Here is a 24,485-nt window from a genome sequence, read left to right on the forward strand (position 1 = left end):
ACTCAGCAGGCAGGTGTTGAAAGACCTTATGATTCAGAAAAGTGCAGTCTCCAAAGGAAGAAAGATGTGCTGAAATTTCTGTAGTCCTTGTCTTGTGCTTCAGCTGCCACTTTGCTAAGCTTCCCACTCTCCCATAGTGCATGCAGCTTGTTTGAGATCCGTGGGAATTGCAGTGGGCCGCTATCCATGCTGCTTATCTTGCAGAGGTTTCCTCCAGTGAATCCCTCCTTCCTTTTCTTCTGTGCAGCCACTGGAGACTGAATTCTTAGAGCTTAAGGTCCTGCCATCCCAGATTCATTAAAATGTTAATGGCTTTTCTTGTTCTGCAGTTTCTACCAGACAGAAGGAGTAACAGAAAGTTTCTGTAGTTAATTTGATGTATGCTGATATTTGGGGATATGTATGCAGTGTTCTTGCAGATGTGCTGTATTCACTTTCAGTGTATCTCAGTTCCGAGAAGAGAGGCAATACTTGCCTTTGGCAAGTATTAAATCCTCCAGATTCCACTGATATGTTTTTGCCACAATAGTGCATAGTCCTTAAAATGTCCTGGAAGTGTTAACTCAATTGTAGTATTACTATTTGAAAGAAATTGCTGTGTCATTTTCCTCCCCCCGCCCCCCAATTTTCTCTTAATGGGTGTGCTGTGGAAGTCTGGATTTTTTTTGTGTGTGTGTGTGTCCTGTGCTTCTTACAGCCGCTGACAGATTATCAACAGCTTGTTTCATTCAGCTCTTCTAGAATAAGAAGAAAATCACTGTGAGCTTTCAGACTGGACAGTGGCTACTGTGTTTGTCACTGAGGTGGCTTTGCTACCCTTCCCAGCTGCAGGAGTGCCATTTCAACAGTTCCACTGTCCACCCCATTTTTGGAAGAAGGCTAACCCCCTTGCTTATCCAGTAAATGAGCTTCTTGCACTTCTATGTGTGCCTGCATGTTTTCCTGTCTCTTTGTGAATAAAACCTGGCAGGCTTCTCTGCTGCTACTCTTCTTGCTTGCATTGAATGTGCCTATCAAGGACTTGGTCACACAAAACTGTAGTGTCAATGTAGTTGCTGTGTGCTGGCAGGTTTGTTCTGTTTGTAGTGGCACTCTAGCTGGCAGCAGATAAAGGGATTGCTTGCTCTTCCATGGAAGTGCTCTGCACCTCGTGGTTTTGTCTGGCATCCAAGCCCTGAGTCTTGAAACAGTGGAAAAGATGCAAGAGTGTGTGCAGTGGGAGAATTAAATGGATTTTGATAATCTTTGCAGATGGATTATGCTTGTTGTGATGCCGACTCTGCTTTCAGCAGAGCTGACATCTGTAACTTTGTGAACTGAGGAGCAATGGGTTTGTTGCTCCATCTACTGAAAATCTATGTGTGGGCAGATCTCATTCAGCCATATTTGATGCTGCATGCTGCTTGATACCAAAATCTGAATGTGGTTCTTTACTTTGATACCCAATAAGAATAATACCGTTTGTTTAATATGTGCAATTTCATACCTATGTTAGAGATGGAATCTGGCTACTTTATTGCTATATTAGTTGCTACCCATTTCTGTAATTTCTGATTAAGCCTGAGCTTTCAACTGTATTGATAGTGCAGTTGTTCTGGACACAAATCTTGCAACATCAGGATATTCTCCCTCCAAACTCCTCTTTCACTGCAGTTGCCATCTTATAGCAGATATGCTGTTATTTCTGTGAAAAGAATTACAAATTTCACAAAAGATAAAGGCACTACTTCAGGATTACCCTAACAATAGAGAGGGTTCCTTGGAAGCATCTCAATAGTCACAACACTAATGTAAGGAAAGAGTTGCTGCTGTGCAAGGCCGATGGTCTAAAGAGTGTGCAGGATTCTGGAGGTGACTGGACTGCAGGCCAGTGTCCCAGATGCTCCATGAGCCTTAATTTTACCTTTTTCTTGCTTCTAAAATGGGTTATAATTGCAGATTTAAAAATTTTTGTTTTATTTTATTTTGTCATCAGTTAGCACAGTACTTTCAGCTACAGTACTTACTTGTTCTTCTTTCAGTTGCAGGCAGTTTGATATTACTGCTTTTTATTTGAAGTGTTTATTCCTTTTACAACTTGATTAAAAGTCTCTTTAGAGATCTTAGTCATCCTCAGGATACTACATTCATTGTATATTGTGTAATAGGTACCTTTTATTCAGCATGTCATTTAAAGTTTCCTTAGAGGGCTGAGTGACACCCAGTAGCTGACCTGCAGAGCACCAGACCATGCCACTGAAGAGCAGTGTGTAATCGTTGCTTTGCTCTCTGGGGCTTCAGTTTGCTTGTTTGTATCAGTATGCATACCAGTGCTTTCCCTTCTTAATTCAGCTCTCTGCTCTCAAAAGACATACCTGTGATCCACACTCTAGAATTACCCTCTTTTTGCCTACAAAAGTGGGTCCCCCTTTTCCTCTCCCCCACCAAAAGCAAGATAACCAGTGTTTTCAAACTAGAAATACTGACAGCGGAAAAGCTTTGAACATTTGTTTCAATTCAGCCTGGGCTGGTGACCCAGCAATTTTGCAGTGAGGACGTAAGATAATTAGGCAGAAGCACTCTAGGTCTTCTGATGCAGTCCTGCAAGTCCCACATGAGCTCCGCTCTCTTATCTAACAGCTGTTGTCTTTTGCCCTGTGCACTCTCCTTGTTTCTGGCTGACCACATCTGCTGCACATCAACAGTGTCTGAGCAGAGACCTTTTCTGTGAAATACTCATCTTCTCTGCCTGTAAATAGCAAAGCCTAGAATACTGAGAAATAAAGGTGAATTGATGCTTTCTTGCTCTGTGGACAATTGTAACAGTGTGAGAGCTGAAATCCCCCTCACACCAACAATAACCAGGCTAGCTCAGGCTGGAAGCAAATGAAAGCTGTATTTACAAGCAAATCTACAATCTATGATGAAATGCAGTGGATATGTACAAGTATACACTATTCACAACATTTACAGATATGTACAATCAACCGAAAAGCAGAACGAAGCTTCCTTTGCTTCCCCCAAGGGGCCTTCCCAAGAGGCCTCTCCCCCAAACCAGAAGGAATCCCCCAGACCACCCTGGCAGAAGGCAAAGAGTTAAGAAGCAGAGAGGCTGTTAGACTTAGCTCGTCAAGGTCAGTGTGTTATCTTCAGCCAGAAAAGAAGCAGCAGCAGCCAGCCCAGCAAGCAAGCTGAGAACTCAGACCCAGACTGCCCCAACTTTGTTTTGAGTAGAGGTTCTTAAACATTTCTCTCTCTCCAATATAAGTGTTTAGAATAATCATTATTTTGCTTTCTTACACCCAATAATGACTTATTTATATTCTTTCGCTTTCTCTGCTTGAACTTTGAGAAGAAAAAATTAAAAAGACAGTTTCAAACCATCACAACAATAAAACCCCAAAAGAATCCAGGAAACTGTGCTGTGAGACAGTATAGTTGGCAAGTGCATCTGTTTTGTTAACATATGCAGCTGTTGGATGTTGCTTGTTTGACTCCTGAACTGATTCGTGTCCAGGTGAGCACTTACATCTCAAGGGACATGTCCTGTTTGGTACAAGCAAGTGTCCTGTGTATTCACTCCCTGCAACCCTGGTTGTGAAAACCATGAAGAGACTATTGTGGCTTCTATGGTGGTAGAGTGCTACTGCAGATGATCTAAAGATTCATCCTGGGTCAGGACAGTGACTGGCTATTTATTTATTATTATTTTTAATGTGTATATGCTAATGAAAGCAAAACTTCCTTGTGGCAGACTTGGAGATAACAACTTTCCACTCTTTTAGTTGTTTCTTTTCGTTTGGTTGGTTTGGACATGTCTATTTTCTTTGTATTTTCTCCCATCCTTACCTTAAGGTTTGTTTAAAACTTGTGCTTAAAAACCATTGCCATCTTCATACATTTCACATGAAGTTTAGGGATTGATGTTTGAAGCAGAGTAGTGGGGAAGAAAGAAACATGTACTGCAAATTGCTTTTAGATTCTGGAGCAGAGCGGAATCCCACAAATGTGTAGAAATTCTTGATCACGTGGAAGAAGTGGTGTGAAAGCAGGCATTTGTGAATCAATGTCACTAAAATGGATTTGATTTTGGTAAATTGAATGAGGCTGTTTCATGTAGCAGGAAAAGTAATGTGAGAGATAAAAGACTGGACTTTGCTGAACAAGGCTTATCAGGGAGGGGAAGGAAGAAGCAGCAAGTGCCAGATGTGATTGGGAAAGAGAGATAAGTGAAATCTCATGATGGAATAATCTAATTAGAGAAGTTTAGAAGGTGTTATTTTTAAATGGATTACAGAAAAGTGGATTTTTCCATCATGGTATATTCTGCCAGATCGTTTTTCCTAAGGAAACTTTGCTGATGGACTTGTTCAACAGTGTCTGGTTTCATCCAAATTCAAGAGAAGGCTATGGATTTTCAAGAGTGTTTTGTTTGGGGTTTTGAAGGGTGTGATTTTGGTTGTGTTGTTTATTTAGTTTTTATTTTTTAATTTTTAAAAATTTTAAGTGATTTTTTTTTTTCTCTTTTGAAAGCAGTAGGATAAGTTGAAGACAGAAACCTTTGGCCTGCTGATGTATCAGCTCAAGTGTTAAACATCAAATAATCCATATGGGAGTGACATAAAATAAATATTTAATTTTCTGGATAATCTAGATTAGAGGTCATAAATAGCAGTCTGCAAACAGGTGTTGTTCTTGTATCCACAGATTTGCTTGGGCTTTGGTTTCTTTTTTGTTGAGGTTAGAGGCCATGTATGAAATTACTGAAGAATTAATCAAATCGGTAACATTGCTGTTAAAACACTTAATACACTGTCATCCACAGCTTTGTAGGTAGAATACTGCTTTTACATTTTTGTTTTTTCTCTTGTTTCTTAGACTAGAAGTATTTAATTCCTGCTAGCCTCAAGGATCAAGAAGGAAATCCTTATAAAAAGGTCACCTATTCTTGTTTAGATCTTCATTGGCACGTAGTGGTAAAAAGGCAGAAGAGCTAAATTCCTTGCTGAACTTGAACTCTTACACTTAATTCACCTGCAGCTATTGTTTCCTTGTGATCTGAACTTTGAGCTTCACCCTCCCTCCTCCCTTTTTTTTCCTCTTGTTTCTAATTTTCAGCTCCTAGTTCTCTGTTACTGCTTCTTCCTGCAGCTGAGAACAACAGTCTGTTGATTTACCATGTACTATCTGTTAAAAAAACAGCTTGTTTTTACATCCCTGCAGTTTTCTTTCAAGTACATTGCATAATATATATATATATATATATCAACCAAATTCAGTTTTGAGAAGATTTTTTTTCCTCTGTTCCTCTCCTCCTCTGGAAAAGGAACATATCTATAAGCAATGAGGAGGAGGAATGAGATGTGTACCTTGCTTCAGTTTCTTATTAATTATACAGTAAGGGATCTAGTTGAGAAAAAAACAACCTGAACCTGTTGGTGAATTTTCCTTAAAGCTGTAAAGAGGGGTCTTGAAAGAGCTGTAACTCCTTGTATTCAGCTCAGGAGCTGAAGAGGAAAGTGTTAACAACCTGTACAAGAGTCACTTAATCTCAATAGACTTGGCAAGAATTGTGTGACTCCTGTCCCATTGTGCCCCTCGAATTATAGCACCTCACCTACTTCAGCCTTCTGGATTTTAGAGGAAAAAAAAGAAAGTCATTGTCAGATTATGGCATGTACCATGATCTTCGTGTCAAAATGGAGGGAACGGACCTTCTTCCATCCCTTCCTCCTGAGGGGATGGAACCTCTGGGAGCTATACTTGGCTGCTTTAGAGAGGATACAGAGATGTGGTGGTGGTGTCTGTGAGACAGCAGCCTACTCAGCTGCTGGGCTTTTTCAGCTGGGCTTTCCAGCTGAAAAGTGCTTTGCAAAGACAAATAAATATTTGTGGCACAAATGCCTTCTTGCAAGGTATTAGACTAAGTGAACGGTTTCCTTTATCCCGTGTTTGGAAGGTGGAAGAGTTAGAGAGCAGGGCTGGAAAGCTTTCCTAAAAGCAAGCTGCTTCTCTGAGAAGGCAGGTGGCAGCTCTCTGGAAGTAAGAGAACCACTGGGCTCCTAAATTACTTGAGTACTGCAGTGCTTAATGTTTCAATGGACCTTTTGTGTGTATAGGTGAGATACTGTAGTAGATATTGTATATTATGAGAAGAGGCAGGGGGGAAAAAACATCTGTGTATGGAATGGGATGATGAGATCTGGTTTGCTGCTGGTTATCTGTCTCCAGAGGGATAATGTTGCATGGATTCTCTGTCTTTGAGTCTGGAATAGGCTCCCTGGGTATACATTTGGTATAAACAAATCAACTGCTGAATACATTTCTGAATCACTAATCATTAAATAGTTAAGATGTTTTGCCTGTGACATTGTATGTACCTGATGGTGGGCCTTCCACTGTGACCATTTAGATCAAGACTCAGTTGTGACATGTTGACTAGTGCAGGATTTAGTGTAGTGGGCCAGCTTCAACCCTCTGTACTGCTTTCATGGCTAGAAAATATAACAGCATCTGTAGCTGCTCCCAGAAAGACTCTTGAACATTGTAAATTCTTCCTTAGGAATGTGGGTGCAACTCATATGTGAGACTTAGCAAAAATGCTTTTTACTTTGAGCTAGAGTCAGGAGTTACAAGAGCCGAGTTTGAGTAGGTTTGGTCTGGTAGCCTTGTATCAGGCTGGGAACATCCCTGCTGTCTTGGTAGTGATTAGATATTGGAAATTATGTTCACTATTGTAGAATGTGTAAAGGATGCTGGCCATGCAGCCTTTGGGCAGACAAAAAAAAAAAAAGTTGGTTCTTGAAATGCAATATAAAATGCTGTAAAAATGTGCCACGAGAGAGATTTTTATCAATGTAAAACGAAGATTGTCTTCTACACTGCCCTTCAAGCCATCAGAAGAAGGAAGGTGGAAGAATGGGGATTGAGAGATGTAGTTGTGCAAATGGTAAAAATCTGAAATAAAGATTAGAACCAAACAAAAGGAAGTAAGGCAGTACAGAATTCAAACTTAGCTCTTCTGTCACTGGTACATGACTTGAGAGATAGTTGGCAAATTCATGTGTGAATTAGAAAAATAAACACTCTAAAGATGTATTTTGAATGGGGACAGGGGGTGTGGGGGAAATATGCTCTCTTAAATACATGACTGCCAAGCTTGATTTTCATCTGCTTCTACTGGCATGACTTCTTTTTGCTGCCAATGTATTTGTTCACACGTCATAGGACTTATGCCTGGTTTATGGCTTTATTATTAGCGATGCCACACAATCTGTGTGCCAGAACATCTGGGATGTTGTGTAAATGCAGAGCATTCGTCAGCATGTAGCATTAGAAGAATCCTAGATATTTAAGTAGGATTTGAGCTGGTTATCCAGCAGTGGCAAGATAAGCATTGAACCTTACTGCTGCTGATATTGGCAGAGGCATATGTGTTAATGTCTGTAATGAAATCGAATAGCAGACAGTAATGGTGAGAGCTGCTTAAGCCATCAAGAGACAGAAGGACTTCTTCATACATTTAAACATCCTCTGTTGCGTGTCAGTTGATTATGGTAGCACTCCTATGATGGAACCTCTTCTTTTCTGCTATAATTATAAGTCCAGTTTTTGCCTGAGAAATCTTTTAAAGATGCATTGCAATCAAAATGAGTTGCAAGTTCAACAAGGTTAAAATAATAAATGTGTAATGATACTCAGTTCAGAGAGTTACACTGAATTTTTGTCTGTCTTTTGTCCACTTAGCTGGAGGAGAAAAATGAATAAAATATCAGTGGGGATATTTTCTGGGTTTTTTGGTACAGAAGTAGAAAAGAAATTATTAGTAGAATGGCTATGAATCTACATGTTGGTAGAGGAAAACAGTAACATGATTAGTTTCAGAACCTTTGCCACCAAGGATTTCTGTTTATCTTCTGATTTGTATGTTGCATTTTTATATATGTGTATATATATGTACATATTTCTTTATTTTTTCACCCAAAACAAGTTAAAATAGTTACTTTAATTGAACTTGGATTTTTGTGGGTGGTGGTGGTTTTTTTTTTTTTTTTGTATACATATATGCATATGTTGAAGTTGTGGACACTGGTTTGGTTACAAAGAAACAAGTTAATCTGAGTCCTCAAAAAATAGGAAACAACTGATGTCCCTGTCAGGACTTCTACAGCTAGTTATCCAGGGAAAGGTGGTATGATGACTAGATGTTGGATGACGCTTTCTTCACTTCATGCTGGTTAGCTGAGCTCAGTATCAGTGTTTGTCATTGCTGTACTGCAAAGTGGAAGTAGCATCTGTCTGAGTGCATGTAGGACCTCTGTTGGTACTCCTGTAATACAAATTCAGTCTTCTGTAGGTGGCTCTCAATCATGGAACATGCAAACCCATCATCTTTGCTGTCTGTAAGTGCAAGTTTGATATGGTTTTGATTTTATGTATATTTCTGTGTAGGGAAAGCAGGGGAAAAGAAAAAAGAACAAAAAAAAAAAGTAGCATTGGTTTATTTGTCATCTGTTTTGCAAGGCAGTGCAATGTTCCTGCAGCAATGTCAATGTTTTTGCTTTCTGGAGGGTTAGTGGCAGGCAAATGATTTTAAGTAGTTCAGGTGTTACAATAATGCATCTCATGAAGGTCATTGTTTAATCAGGCATTCTTAATGAAATGTCTCTTCAGTTACTTAAATGCACTATATTCAGACCTGTTTGCCCCTACCATGTGAAAGGAATTGTCTGAGATTTTGGCTTCGGACGCGAGGTCAGCAGAAGTGCTTGTGAACATAGCTGTTCAAGTGTTTGCCACTAGCATTTGGGAGCTCTGGGGCTACGATGGTAGTTTCATGGCTATTCCTGAGGTTCTTCACGAAGGAAGCACTGGTTGACTGTGCCATTGGTGTGTTTTGCTGGACTTGGGCTTGAGATGAAACCCATGAAGAGGTTTGAACAGGTTGACCACAAGGCTTGGTTGCTTTCCTACCTGATGCCTCCCCACACTGAATCCTACATTGCAGCTCCTACACCTCTCTGGCCTTTGTGCCCCACTGTGGCTCCATCATGTGATCTTGTCCTTCTGTGAGGAAATCATTGAAACATAGAATTGTTTCGATTGGAAAAGACCTTTAAGATCATAGAGGCTAACTGTCAATCTAACACTACTAAACCGTGTGTGGTAGTCCCCAAGTGCCATGTCTGTGCATTGTTTTTAATGTCTCCAGGGATAGTGACTGCACCATCTCCCTGGGTAGCATGTTCCAATGCTTGACCGCTCTTTCAGTAAATAATTTTTTCCTAATAGCCAAGCAAAGCTACCATAGGGGAGCAAGTGCTTTTAATCCCGATTTGGGGACTCAGTGTGATCTGTCCCTTCTAACCTCAAAGGCTTCCCCTAATGTTTCACTCCGAATTTATATTATTGCTATTGGATTTCTAAGGAAGATGAACTGTTTCCTCTCGGATGTCAAAGCTATTTTGAAGGAGTAGGTGGGTAAAAATATAAAGAGTATCTCTGATCAGACTTAGTCTCTAAAGTCACCTATTCCATTTTTTGGGAAAGCTGTTGCTGCTGGTGGGCCTTAGTGTCTGTGCAGAATGAAAAGCAGCACGTTCTCTTTCACCAAGCATGCCAAAGAAACCACTTGTGCTGCTCACCTTGCTCCATGCAAACTTCATCCTAGGTGGTTTTGTTTGGCATGGAAGCAGAGCTGGGTTGTTTGATGTGTTACACTATGGGTATTCCCTTCTCTTATTCATTATTTTGATATTTAGTAACAGACTGTATTTTCTGAATATGCAGTGTATTTCTGGGGTTCGTGATTAGAGCTACCTGCAATAATTAGGAAATGTTTTTTAATCTGCCCTGGCTGTTTTCAAAGCCATGCCTAGTGAGTGTACTGGGAGCACTGGGGTTTGTGAGACAAGAGTGATTTGCTTCCAGTCCAAGAGGAAGTTCCCCTTGGGATGGCCTGAAATCCATCTGGGGCTGCTTGTTGCCCTCCTTCCCATCGGCTGTTTCCACTCACATTGGAAAAAGAAGGTTCTCAGGAGATGCTTCTTTACCGCCCATTTGTCAGGTGGCCTGTGGGTTAGGGAGATGTTCTTACTAGCTCTGGGTTTCATTCTGAGCTGGGAATCATTCAAAATGAATGCATTTGCTCAGATTACTTGGGAAGAGTTGAACCTGATAAGCAGGTATTCTCCTCCCTCCTCCCCTCCTCCCTCCATTGCACCACTTTTGAGAAGAGCTGAATGAAATACATAACTTGAATGAAATTCTTAGTTAGTCAGCTGGGTAGCAAGAGACTTAGTTTCTAAATATTTTTCAACATATTTAGACATTGATGGTTCCTGAGGTCAGTGGTGCCACTTGCATGGGGGAAATCTTTAAAGATATTTCCCAACATATTCTGTGATAACAGTAGGAAAAGGAGATGGAGCAGATGTAATGCTCTGTAGAAAACAAGAAAATAGGAAAAAACTTTGGAAACAAAAGTCTTAAAATTTTGCCTTTTTTTGAGTTCTTTTCAGAATGAATCATAAAAAGCTAAGTTATAAAACAAGGAAAACAAACATGTTTGTTTCATTTTTGCTGGATCTCAATGACAGTAAACAAGGACTTACACAGAGGACAATCAGCCTATTCATGGAAATACAGCTTGATATAAAAGACCCAGAAGACAATGTAATTTTTTAAGACAGCACATCCAACTTCAGTAGGTCAACATGTTACGTTGAAGATACTTGACAAAAATATCTGTTTTCACATCTCTGAGTACTTTCTGGCAATCTGAAATAGTGTGCTAGCACTTTCTCAAATTGATGGGTCTCAGTGTTTTCAGATTACTTGGCTTTACTTTGAGGGGAGGCTGGTTCTGCTCCCATGAATGTATGTTTCAGACGGAGAAACTTGGACATTCTCTTCTTCCTCTACCTGCTCTCTTCCCATGTACTTTCTGCCACCACAGATTGTGGGTGTGTTGTGATCAAATTACAAAAGGTTCAGATTTTAATTTTTTTTTTTAAAGGACAGTCCTAGCATGTAGAGAGTCTGGTTTTAGTTTGATGTGGGTGGTTTTTTTGTTTGTTTTGTTTGTTTTTCCTGATTGACAGAAACTGTTAAGCATCAGTCCAAGGACAGGTGAGTAGTCCAGGATTAGGAAGACAAGTGTGCAGCAGGAGGAGGAAATTGGATATGAAAAAGCATAAGATGGCTCTTCTGCAGTAGTACTTGAATGTGAAGCAATTTTGCATGTTGAAATGTCTTGATTAGATACCAAGATAAGTCCTTGCAGTAGCGAGTTACAGAATGTAATAAGGCAATAATTCCAGTATAGATTCAGTACACTTGTTGACAATTTTCCCTTTTTTTTTTTTTTTCTCCTTCTGCAGATATTCCTGAAATACCAGAAAGCATCTCATTCTGCAGAGCACTACAGATAGCAGATTTCAGTGGGAATCCACTGACTAGGTAACTTCCACCTTCTTCTTAGTACTTGCCATGCCAGAATTACAGTCTTGCTGTAACAATTACAATTTTAAATAAGCCCTTAAAAATTGTGGTCTAGGAGCTCTGTGAAATCTTGCCAACAACGTCTGTCTCTGGCATGGACTGCATCAAAAGTTCAATTTAAAAAGTGATGTGCATCTTTCCTGGGAGGGAATGAAATTTGTTAGCCAACCAGGAAAAATGTAAATCTGATTGTTTCAAGTAATTTTAATTCCTCTTCTGAAATGCATAGGAAAACCATGCTCATTGTTGGGAGAGATAAGGCATTGGTTAGCATGAATGCATTGGCACAAATCCAGGTGCCTGACAGTTTGGAATCGACTTTAGATCAGCCGATGCAGATAATGGCTTTTACTAATGATTAAAGCTTGGACTAGCATTTCATCACCCTCCCATGAACTGGGACACAGTGACATGCAGTAGCATGTGGCAAAAATGCACTACGTATGTCAGTAGCTACTGTGGCTGCTGCCAGTCTGCGGTCTGAAAAACTGGAGTCTGGGCATTATGCACGCTTCTACTGTGGAAGGAGAACTTTGCTTACATTTTTCTGTTCTGATTGCTGAAGAATTTGGAATCTATCTAGTGAACTGAGAGTGGAGATAGCAAGGAAGGGATGACATGCTAGTTAATGCCTTTGAATACTGTTTGGAGAACTGTTTCCTAAACCAGCCCATGCCAGAGAGGTCCTTTGTGATGCCAAGCAAGTCACATCAGCCAGAGTATTCACAGTGGGCTTTGCCCTGATGGGTGAGGAATATTTGCACGATTAGTTGGCTGGCTGGGGCACAGGAGAGGAGGGTGTCTGTAATAACTTAAGCTTCTCCTGTGGCTTTGCAAGACAGCTTCTTACATGTGTGCAGCTGAGATTCTTCAGAAGTGCACTTTGAATATTGCCTATAGTGCATCCCAAGTTCTCTGGAAAGTCACATCTCTGAGCATTAAAGGGATCTTAATCCCTGTGCTTCTGTATCCCATTTATATAGTGAGGATAATAATACCACAAAAATCCAGTAAAATAAACTGAGCAGAGCTGACCAAACAACTTTTTCCCAGGCATCAGTGTGCAGTATATAAAGCTCAGAGCTGCATCTGGTGGCACTGAAATCAAAATTGTATGTAGTAGTGTGCTAGCTATCCTTCTCCATTTTGTCTGAGTACACTGATTTGTTTCCTTAAGCAGCAGTTGTAATGCACAGCTACAACTGAGTGGAATTAACAAAAGAAGTGAGAGACTTTTTAATGGGGTTGAAATAAATCTCATAACTCTTTCTTGACAGTTCAAGAGAATTTTAAAAATGCTTGATCAAGTGGCTTCAAAGTTGTGGTGGGTTGAAAATTCCCCCCAACATTAAATTGCCAGACCAGCCCAGTTGGAAGCAAATGAAGATGTATTTACAAGCAAAACTACATTCTAAAATGGAATGTGATGAACATGTACAAAACCTTCAATATTTACATATATTTACAGGTATTTACAATTTATAAAGAGCACAAGAACCCCCCTGGCCAAAATCCAGGAACTAATAGGTTCCTCTTCCCTGCCCCCCTCCTTACCCCCTTGGCATAAAGAGACAAGAGAAAGAACAGAGAATTGTTTTGTTAGGATACTCAGCCTAAACAAAGAACACAGTCAAGGTCAGCAAAGCCAAGCAGAAGCAAGTTAGTGTCTCCAAGAGTGAGGAAGCCAAAAAGAGAGAGAGTTCACCTACACAACCAGCTTATGTTTGTAATCCATCCAGTGGGATTGTTTATAACTTATCATTATTTTCCTTTTTACACCCAATGGTGATTTATTTACATTCTACCACATTCTGTTCAAGATTTGTGGAAAATTTTCTAGGCATAGCCTAAAACTACCATAAAAGTGTAGACATGTCCTGCAAAATATAATTCTAAGCCATTCACTAAGTTAGAAAACACAAATACTGGGAGCTGTTGGCACATGGTTGCCTGTGTTGAAATCCAAAATTTCAGTTTTACTGCATAACAACGTGTAAGTTTTGTCACTAACTTGCCCAGAGTGGGAAGGTCTAGTAGTAGTGTCCTTTTTTGTGTGATATTCTGGAACTTAGTTTATCCATTGATTCTTGTTCGTATTTCCTCTAAGCTTAAAAGCCAGTTAGAGGTCTTCCCAATCAATGTCCTACCACTAATACAGTATGTTGTCAAACTCAATTATTGATGAACTTGCAGCATTAAAAGTGGCTATCAGACCATTTTTTCTATCTGTTTTCAGATGATTTCAGGTTTCTATTAATGAAAAGCAGGCACATTCATAGTAGATTAGACTGGAAGTCAACTGTACGCTACAGGTAGAATAGAGTAATTTTAGATGGAAGCAGACTACAATGATCATCTAGTTCCAGCCACCTGTCCACTTCAGGGTGAGCAAAAGATAACCAGACTGTTTAATTCCAGTCTTAAACCAGTTAGAGACTAAACAGTAATGAATAAAATGTGGAGCTCACATTTTGGAGATATTGAGCATCTTCTGTTAGTAGGGTCCAGAAAATAACAGAATGCAGTATGGAGTTGAGCACATGAGAAGCACCCACTGCCCCGCATGCATTGTTGTATTTCCCTGTAGGTGCAAATCTCTTTTTGGCCAGCTGCTTGCATACTGTGTGCCTTGAGCTGATGATGGGGAGAGCAGGAACCAAATGCTGCACTTGGGTTTAGGTTGAGTGCTCTGGAGTTCAAGCAAAAGTTAGGGGGTTGGGCCATGCGCTTCTCCTCCTCTACCTCACTTCCCCCTTTACCTTATCCTGTCTCCAGTGAAACTGCAAACTGAGCTGCCTGGGGCAGCCCAGCCTGCAGTAAGTGGTAAGGGAATCTGTCTGAGGGAAGGGGAAGCTGAGCCTTGCAGTAGACTGTCTGGGCGATGGACCTAAAGGCTTTAGGAGCTCCAGGAGTGTTTTACATATGGTTGCATTTTATAGTGTAAGAAGGAAAGGATTAGAAGCTGTTGTGTTGTGAACAAGTAAATGTGAAATGCTGTAACAGGAGAATATTGTCTTCATAGTGAACAGACTGTTTCTTCAAAAAGCAGCAACTGAAGAGCAGCCTAGTAGGTAAAAGAAGAATGGCCATACTGTAATTGTGTATGTAACTGAAGGCTGAATAAAAATACTTTAATTATTTTGCCATTATTGTTTAAATTAGTTTGATTTTAAAAAAATGTTAAAAGTGCTTAAAATGTTCTGAAGCCCTATAGCTTTTTAAAGTTGCGAATTTGGGACAGTGAAGAGAGGTGCTAGGAGACACTAATATTTTCTGTTCTTTGACTTAGTAAAGTCCTAAGTCATAAGGTTTTTTTGATACTATGATCCTTAGAATTTTCTGAGGACCATGCTGGAGTCTGGGCTTGCCTCCTTCTGTGTGTATTTGCTAAATAGACTCTTGTTTTCCATTCCATGCTCTCTTTTTTTCATTATCTGTTGCATGAATGTGAATACTTCTGGAAGTCCTTGATTTGAATTAATATCTCCATAGGTTGCCTGAAAGCTTTCCTGAATTACAGAACTTAACGTGTCTTTCAGTAAATGACATCTCTCTGCAAGCACTACCTGAAAACATTGGGAAGTAAGTTTTTTTTTTTTTATACTTTATTGCTATCTTTATTTATTTTATCTTTGTTGTTACACCTATTGTATAAATGACTTGTATAATTGTATGTGATACACCTATAATGTTATTTGCAGGTCTGCACTTCTATTTTTATGTTCTTTCCAGTCTGAGGGATCTATTGAGGAAAAATCCCTTTGCACTTTCACTTGACATCAGGCTAATGCAGAATCTGAAGCATAAGTGTGTATATTTTGGCTCTGTTCTCTGAGTTTTGGAGTAACTTGGAATTTTAGGTGCAAAATTAAATAGATCTGACCTTTTTCTTTCCTTCATTGTAGTAGGCTATTGATCTGTTATTGTGAATATGTCAGATGGCTTGCAGCTTAGCTCAAAGCCAGACAGTTGTTGGCACAAGAACAGATGGGTGAAAGCTGGCTGTGATGAGGATGGAAATTAGAAGGTTCCTAACTGTACAAGCAGTCTGGTTGTGAAAAAAAGACCTTCAGTGGAAGCAGTGGAGATGTTTTGTGAGTTTTCGAACTGGAATTTGATAAGCTTTTAAGGTATGTTTGTTAGTTCTGGAAAGTAGACCAGGATTGCAGGGACAGATTCCAAATTAGAGACACATGGAAAGTAAAGTGAACATTGGCTATTTTTCTCATTTTTAATCCACACTTGGAGGAGGAAAATCTCTCTCCTGTTAGTGAAGAGAAGGGATAACCCTTACAATTTGAAGGAAGAGAGGTAATTCTATGTCAGCTCACTTGAATGTGCAAGAATAGCTTTTGCTGGTTCAGCTCCAAGGCTCATCTATCTCAGCTTCCTTCTACAGCTGTAGTGATGCCTAGTAGATAGATGCCTAGTGAGGTGTAAGAAGAAAATTGTGTGTTAGATTATTCCCCTTTCCATTCTCCATTGATTCTGGTTCAGTGGATTTCCTAAGGATTTTGGTTTGTCTAGTTAGTAACCCATAATGAATTTCTCTTCCACATGTCCAGTTTTCTCTTGGGCTTATGCAGATATCTTTAGTATTCTCCCCTGGAAAATAACTGCACTGGTCTATTATCCTTTATATTTATATTAATTTTTGTTTGTTTGGTTGGATGGGTTTTTTGAGCCTGGATCTACCTACCTTGCTTATGATCCCTAGTATTGGAAGAAGTAGTGAGCAGTTGGTCCCTATGTGCTTGATCTGCTTTTGGTGCCTTTGTAGTTGTCTACTGTAGACTCAGATGTTGGTGGTTTTTTTCCTAGGCTGAAGAGTCTGTCTTGCTATCCCAGCTTCAGGAATCATCTTCACAGAACAGAAGATGTTTGTGCTTTAACTCAGAGAAGTTATAGTTTTTCTTTCGTTGACATTGTATAGAATTTGAAATTTCTTGTACTCTGCACCTGCCTTTATGGTTACCTTGCCTGTATCATTATTCTAAGTTGTCATGGATTAAACCACTTCCATCTGTCTTCAAAAAACTGTGGTAACTCAGATGTTTAGTCCCGAGTATCACCAAAGACCTGTTAATCTTGGGCATCCATTCATGAAGTGGAATGGATGCTTTGATTCTTTGAGCAGTCAGCATAGTCACTAATAGTAAAACCCAACTGTTTTTCTAAACAGAAGAGTCCTCCAGAAGGTATCTAATTATTAAGAGCTCCTGGAATGTAGTCAAGTTCAGACTGGCATTGCTTTAGCCACTTCCCATGAGTACGAAAGCTGTCAGCTGGCACCACTCCAGCAACAACAGAAGTGGAAAATGTCTTTTGAAACCTTCCGCAAGCACTAACAGGTACAGCTAGCGTGCACCCAGTGGTTGTGGCAAAGGCTTATCTAAAAATTGCATGGGTTGGGGCTTCTGTGACATCCTTCCTTTTCTGTAAAAGTTTTTCATGCAACTTTTTGTGGTACTGGCAGCTAAGAAAAGGCTTGTTCAGGCTTTGTGATTACTGAAAAGCCAGCCCAAAAATTTGGGATCCTGCCTGATTCTGAAAATGAATGCAAGCAACATGACGAGCTGAAACGATTCCCAAATCATGAGGTGGACTGCTGCTTTGCAGACAGTAGCTAGAAGAAGGTTGCTGGATTCCCTGAGAGGTCACTGGTTGTGGTGGCTCTGGTGTCTTGCTTGTCTTGCCTGCCATTTGGTAGTGTGAGTGGTGACAGCCCCTGTTTTGGTGCAAATGACTAGAAACTACTTTGGTTAAAATAGATACTAGACATTTGCAGAGATGTCAGTATGTGGAACTGTGCAAGAATAAGGGTAAAATTTTTCCTATTATTGATCTGAGGCAGTCCAGGGAAATGCCATAATACTGTTTCAGCCCTGTGTGAGCTGTTGCAGAGTAGCATAGCCCATCCTCCCTCAAAAGCTGTGTCTGATTCCCAATACTGAAGCTAAAACCCAGGATTCCTTAATGGCTTCGTGAAGGGCCGTATACTTGTAATGATCTTGGTCAGTTCTCCTGGAGGGCTAGACTTTTATTCAAGTCTGACAGGCATGCTTTGATCTGGGAAGTGCTCCCAGGATACCTATTGAGAATATGAATATTGTATTTTTACAAAACCACCTTAATAGTATTAGTGGATATTGAATTTAGCTTAAAGAAGCAGAGTGAAATGTGTGGGGCCGTTGTCTTTGGCTCATTAGCTATTCATCATAGGTGGGAATATGACACCTAGGAGAAGATGATGGCAAGCTTGAGCTAAAGATGCCTGCTTTCCAACTCAAAAATACATTAATATAACATGAGGGAAACTCATAGGGTATCCACTCAAAATGTAACTGTTCCTGAAGTCTCTTGGGGAGTGCCTTGTTGATGGAGAGAGAGAGACCTTTCTGGTTCCAGCTGGAAATTCCCAGGGGGGTGGGGTGGTGGTCAAGTTTTTAGCCAATTAGAACTGCAACCTGAAGTCCTTATGGGTCACTTATTTCCAAGAATTACATTTTAGCAAATTATTAGCATTTGGTGTATAAATGATAGGTTTTTGTTGTTGTTGTTATTTTCAGTCTGGCTACCACCAAATACAGCTTTTCTTTTTTTTTCTAGTTCACAAAATATTTATCATTTATTGCAAGTGAATTTGATGGTGCAGCTGACCACCTTGTGTTTGGTTAAAGCAGTAAAATGCTCTGTGGCTTCTCCAGAGATTGCCTACTTGTGCTCTTCTTTCCCTTCTCTGTTCTTATCTCTGCACTTGCTGGGACTCAAAAAAAATGCTAGGAATTAGAAAAAAAGTAATGCTAATTGTATCTTTTCTAGCTGAAGAGCCCAACTAAGGCTCTCAGGGATATTTTGATGTGCTTGCAAATGCATTACTGGAGTTTCTGTGTGCTTTGAATAATAATCCGTGGTGTTATTTGATGGAACAGGCTAGAACTGCATGCTCTATACAAGAGCTGTCAAATAGTGAGCAAACAGATATATAGTGGTGGTTTATTCTGCTGCGCTTAGGCTTGTTTTGAGAAACTTGGAAGACCCTGTGCTCGCTACTGGTCTTCTGGCAATTAGAATATATGGAAACTCAGGAAAATGGATCCTAAATTCATACAATCTTATTCTCTTGACTGTGAAACTACCTAATTCATCTTCAGATAGTACAGTGGTTAGTATGGTCTTAGATTCTTCTTATTTCTTTATTTTATTTTTTTAAAGCTACCTTTTTAAAATCTTGTGGCAAGGCAAATTTACCCTAGTGTCATAAATGGGGAAAGCAATGGAAGTAATGGCAAATATTTTCTGAACAGCAATACTTGGAAGATTGGTTAGAAAGTTCTTCCTAATAGTGGATAATTGCCTTGTGGTGAACTATTAGTGGAAGTGTGTCTTCCTCATGAATTCAAATATCCAACCTCTTTTTCACGTGGCCTGGTGTACAAAATGAATGCCAGTGTTCAGCTTCACCATCCCAGGCCAGTGTCTGAACTTGTTCAATCCATTGATACATAGTTACTGTCAATACTTTTACTGAGCTGTTAAGAAGTCTTCTGCATAGACCTTTAGTATTTTTATTTTCCTATATGTTGCTAGAAAGGAGTATTGTTAAAGGTGTTATTGTTAAACTGGATGTTTGAAGAACGTAGGCAAGGGCAAGACATTTCTTGAACCTTTTGACCTTTTGTCTTTCCTCTTGCCTGAGTATAGCCATGGTCAGTGTATGTCAACTTGTCATCTTCTGTGTGATCACTTCAGCCTACTTACCTAGTGCTGGTATAAATGCTGAAAGTTTTCCCTTGCTAGATGAAGTATTCCTCTTTTAAGCTCACACGTTGTTTTAGGACATAGTAAAAGTATGTGTGTCCTGCTGCTTTAGGACTTGATAGCAAACTAGATGTTTTAATACTACCAGTACTATTTTCTTGTTTCTCTTTCATTTGTGTTCTGTTTACTCATGGTGTGGGTGCTATCTGGAGTAAAATAGTGAATGTTAAGTGTGTGAGGTGTTTTGCCTAATAATTGGGTAGGTGCAGCTTTGAGCAGGAGTTGTCCTGTTGGCTAGTTGAAAAATTTGGAGAAACAAGTTACACAATTTAAATTCTGTGGGAGTGTCTTTCTACAGCATTTCTCAGTCTGATGAGAGCGCTTCTAATTTCCTTGCTTATTCTACAGAACCATTTGTGTCTATAGAGCTGCCCAACAAGCAAGCACAACCTGTTCCTTGCAGCGTGGGTAGCACTTAGGAAATTCCACTTGCTTCCAAGATTTTTCTTCAGTATGTCCTTATTTGTGTAACACCCAAAACATAGGGCTTGACTTGCCCCTGAAATTAAAAAATCAGAGTATTTTTATGTGAGGGCAGTTGGGTAAATCGGGGTGTTGGTCTGTAGGTTGTCTTAGGGCATACCTTACAGTGGTATGAATAACCTAATATCTGTCTGTTCCTAGCACCTTCTCTGTCTGTATGTGTTCATTCTGTAGTGTTGGCTTCAGAGCGAATTCTTCAACACTAACTGGCCCACTGTGATACTGGCTTTCTACCAGCAAAAACTGGGGAGCTTAGAGATCCATATAGTGCTCTTAATTGCTTTACATCTAGAAAGAGAAGAGAGATTGTGTCAGCTTTTTATGTTTATTTATTTATTTGCGGTTCTTGGGCTTGAATGAAGTCCAGGTACCTTTTGGAAAGCCTTTTACGTGTGTCTCTGATGTTTAGTCTAGCATCAGACTTTCAGATGGGTACTTCGCAAGGAACAGGCCCTAGCCAAAACCCCCAGTCCTTACAGCATGAAATGTATTATTTGAAAAAGATGGATAGTTGTCTGTCGAACTCTTTGGGGACAGCAAAATCAACAAGTTTCTTTAAAGGCTGAAGCAATGTGCAGAGCTTCACTACTGTGCTGTGAATTTATGATTTAAGGCCTGCTGCCCATGAGCACAAACCTGTAACTTTTATTCAGTTTTTAGCTTTCACTATTTTTTCATCAGCCTTTTGTGTGCCTGGAAAAGATACAGTATGAGATTATTACTGGCTGGCAGGTAGAGTGTTTTGGAAGTTCCCTGCCTGAACTTTAGCATGGCAAATAAAAAAGCTTTCCTCTACTACAAAGAATCTTTATTCCCCCCCAAAATGTGTAGATGGTTGATGGTTTCCTGCTCAGACATGATTTCTAAGTCCTGAGGATTCACCGAAAGGTCATAGTAATATCATGATTTGTAGCATCACCAATCATTCACAGCCTCCCCATCTTTTCTTTTCTTTTTTTTTTGTCCCCCAGAGAACTGCACAGTCTGTGTTGCAATAAAGTAGAATAGTTTTATTTTAGCTTCAAAAACTTTTTATGTGGGAATGGGTGAATTTCTTTAGTTGGGAAGGATATCCTTCTGATGCTGATGACTGATGAGTGTGGTTTACCCCCAAGCTACAAGCAGGCTGAATGGATCTGTGGACCTAGCTACTGAAAGTGACTTACCAGGTAAGCAGAGAAATTTTCCTCTTAGTGTCTGCAGCCATCAGGTAGAATGCTGAAATAGGGATTTCATTATGACTGTGAACATATTTAAAAAAACAGAGCAAGTGTTGCTGCACTTAGGAGCATTGTTTTGCAGAAAGACTTGTTACAGGCATGCTTTTGAAGAGTCAAGTGTCATAGAACCGCAAATATCCAGAGATTTCATGTCACTGAGCATGGGGGGGATTTGTGTCTATTTTGTAGTTTTCCATAGCTTTGGAACTCAGAATCTTTAATGTTGATGTGAATAAGAATAGCTGGAGAAGGAAAGATCTTCAAAGGCAAGGATGATGTGCTCAATGCAAACCATCCAGAAGCAGATCGGAATGGCATGCATGTTCTGATAATGGATTCCTGGGCTAGTCCTTGACTGTGTTTTTCTTAGCGTATGCTAGGGTGCCTCAAATGTAGATTACACAACTGGTAGTATCACATAGAATGGAAAATGCTCATAAAATTGTGTGGAACAAGACAATGTAATTCTGTTTTAAGGTTTAGAATAATAATATCTAATTAAAATGCAGTCTTACATGATATAACAAAAATGATGGAGAGGCTTGTTTTTGCAAATACGTAGAAGCAGGACTGTTTGTAGGTGGTCTGGCTTGTCTGATATAAATGGTATTAAAAGTTCTCACTCTGGCTTATCTGACTTTAGCATTACAAATAATATTTACAGAGTTAGAGTAGGTAGAGCATTCAATGATAATCACAGCTGAATGACAAAACTGAATGCTAAGAAACTAGAAAGTTTATTTCAGGAATGCTGTTTAACTATGTAATAGTGAATGCAGTGCCATCTGGCCTTTAAAGAAGAGATATTGCATCTTGTACATTGCACAAGAAAGAAATATTTAACATATCTAGCAATTTTTTTTTAATATGAAGTACTTGCATTTTTTTAAGTCATTGAAGATTGATGTTACATGAGTGGAATGGAAGATATTTTGAGAATTAAATCTTGTTGTAAGAGTGAATTGCCTTAGCCTCTCCAACCTGTTTCAGTAATCTTGATAAGCAAATCGGAGAACGTTCAGTTAAAGCATTTGAAAGTAAACAGGCTGAGCTTTAATTACAACTCTCTCCTTAATTATGCCTTTTGAAGGTCATAGGGAGTTCAGTGTTCCTGTCCATTTTTTAGACCATTCTTGTCACTGCTGTGTGTGAGGCAGAGCAAGTAGAGCTGATCTCATCAACTTGAAAGCCAATCTTCTGTAGAAAATCTAATTAGCACTTTAGACTACCTCTGTTACATGTTTAGGGAATTCCTTAGCCATGAACTGTAGAACTTTTCTCTGCTTGTGAAATTTGGATGTGACTTGTACTACAGGATGTGTGTTCCATCTTTTCTCCAGTTAGTGGCTGATAAGATACTAATTTTTTTTTTATCCTTCTGTTTTCACTTGTGGAAGATCTGTAGCTTTTTACAAGCCAATTAATGATATTGACAATTCAATTAAAGTAAATGACTATGCAAATGCTCTTCCTCTGACCTTCAGTGTCTTTGCTGTTTAGGTCTAGAATGATAAAATGATGAACTTTTGTGCCTATTTAAAACCTACCTTGGAAGACTGGAGTGTTTTCTTTCCATAATTTCTGACCACTTCTCACAGCTTTGTAGAAAGTGGCAAGTATTAGGAATATAATACATATTTTCAGATTTTTCTTACTAGAACTGTTCCTACTAGAATATTGTCTTCTTGTCAAATTCCAGAAGTGGACTGCAAAGTGCCTTTGCCTTGTGCATTATACACCTGAACTTGAGAGCAAGAATTAGCATTTAACTTAAATGCAAGTTACTTCATGTTGCTTTTTCTCCAAAAGGGAGGAGGGGAATGCTTTCAAAGATGTTATCTGGAAAACTGGCCTTTAAAAGTACTAGTGAGACAATAAGAATTTCATTAAAACTAGATCTAGTGACCTTGCTTTGCAGTTGTTTTTACAGCATCCCCTGAAGTAGAACCATAGGACATGTATGTAGGTAGTTTGCTCTGAAATGGTTAAGTGCCCTCATTTAGGAAAATTAATACTTCATGGAATTTCCAGCATCCTTAAGAATTTCTGGTATTCCATGTTAAGAATTTTCAAAAGTCACTCTCCCCTATTGCATGGTGTGGGCATAAGGTCTCTCTCTTTAAATTCTATTGTATTAATCTCAGGAAAAAAAATCATTAATGCTGTTCTTTATCATTCGCACTGTAAAACAGGTTTGGGTGACCAAAGAGGCAGGAGGTTGGGTAAAGCTGACATTTAGAGGAAAAGAGGGCAGGTGGGGGAAAGTCACTTTAAGCTTCAAGTAGTCTTTTCTACCCTCATTCAATTTAAAAGCATTGTTCCTTTTTCTGACATTACAGGCCCTGGTAAAAAGTTTGTCCATATCTTTCCTGTACCCTGCCTTTTAAGTACTGAAAGACTGCAATAATGTTTTCCTGGTGTCTTCTCCAGAATGAACAACCCCAGCATTCTCAGCCTTTTTTTGTAGGAGAGGTGTTCCCTCCCTCTGACCATTTTGGTAGCCCTTCTCTGGACCTGCTTCAACAGGTCCATGCCTTGTGCTGGAGATCCCAGTTTTGTGCTGGAGACCCCAGAGCTGGACACAGAACTCCAAGTGGAGTCTCACAATAGTGGAGTAGAGGGGCAGAATCATTTCCCTTGATCTGTTGGGCACACTTCTTTTGATACAGCCCAGGATTTGATTGGTGTAGAAGTTAGAGTTTGAAGACTGGTCTTTTCAGACTTTTTGCAGTCAACGATACAGTCAATGAAGAGAGGGTGAGATAAAGAGGCTTCTTTTGAGAGTGACTTGGGACAGGAGACTATCCCAAAGGTGTATGCTGAACCTTCAAATATTTATGGCCTGAGTAAGTGGAACTTTGAGAACTAGCTGGTGACTGATTAACACTGTTAATTCCTTGGGGAAAAAAAAGCTGTTAAATGTCAGGTTCTCAATGAATTGTTAGACTGCAGCTAGAAGCCTTGTGGATGGGAATTGCCTAACAGGATCCTGTTGGATGAGTGACTAGCACCTAAGAGGTGTGTCCTGGAACAGGGTCATACATGTCACTGGTTGTTTTATTTGGACAGTGGGGATGGGCTGTAATATATTTAAATATGGCTAGTTAAGTCCATTTTGTGTGCTGTTATTAGAGTACCACAGTTTCATTCTCATCTCTTAGAAGACTCTTGATAGACAGAAACCCAACATGTTCCTTTTCTGCACAAAAATGAGACTGAGTTGCCTGGTTTAAACTCCTTTCCTTCCCAGAATGGTTTTGCCATAGACGTTGCAAAGTTTACATGCTGTGTTGAGATCCAGGGGCAGTCTTAACAAAGATGGGGAAAAACCATGTTTGGGATTTGACATTCCCAAAACTTGATGGAAAGGTTGCAGATGGGGCCATGCATTTCTGCATATGCTTTAGTTCTTCATCTCTTCTTACTTTGCTTCCTTGTTTCCCAAAGCCTGATTTCCTGTCTTGCATGCTCAGCTGGGAG

The 24,485-nt window shown here is 39.7% G+C and overlaps 1 protein-coding gene across 1 annotated transcript in view; it reads left to right on the top strand.

Annotated features, from left to right (window-relative positions):
* Positions 1-24,485, top strand: part of LRRC1 (leucine rich repeat containing 1) — a 70,325-nt gene that overhangs the window by 18,098 nt on the left and 27,742 nt on the right. The window contains exons 3-4 of the mRNA XM_054383601.1: positions 11,361-11,439; positions 14,974-15,063. Of these exons, the coding sequence (XP_054239576.1) occupies positions 11,361-11,439; positions 14,974-15,063 (169 nt within the window). The remainder of the gene's footprint in view (positions 1-11,360; positions 11,440-14,973; positions 15,064-24,485) is intronic.

The sequence above is a fragment of the Indicator indicator genome, chromosome 9 (assembly GCF_027791375.1).
Source record: "Indicator indicator isolate 239-I01 chromosome 9, UM_Iind_1.1, whole genome shotgun sequence".
In the NCBI taxonomy this organism is placed as follows: Eukaryota; Metazoa; Chordata; class Aves; order Piciformes; family Indicatoridae; genus Indicator; species Indicator indicator.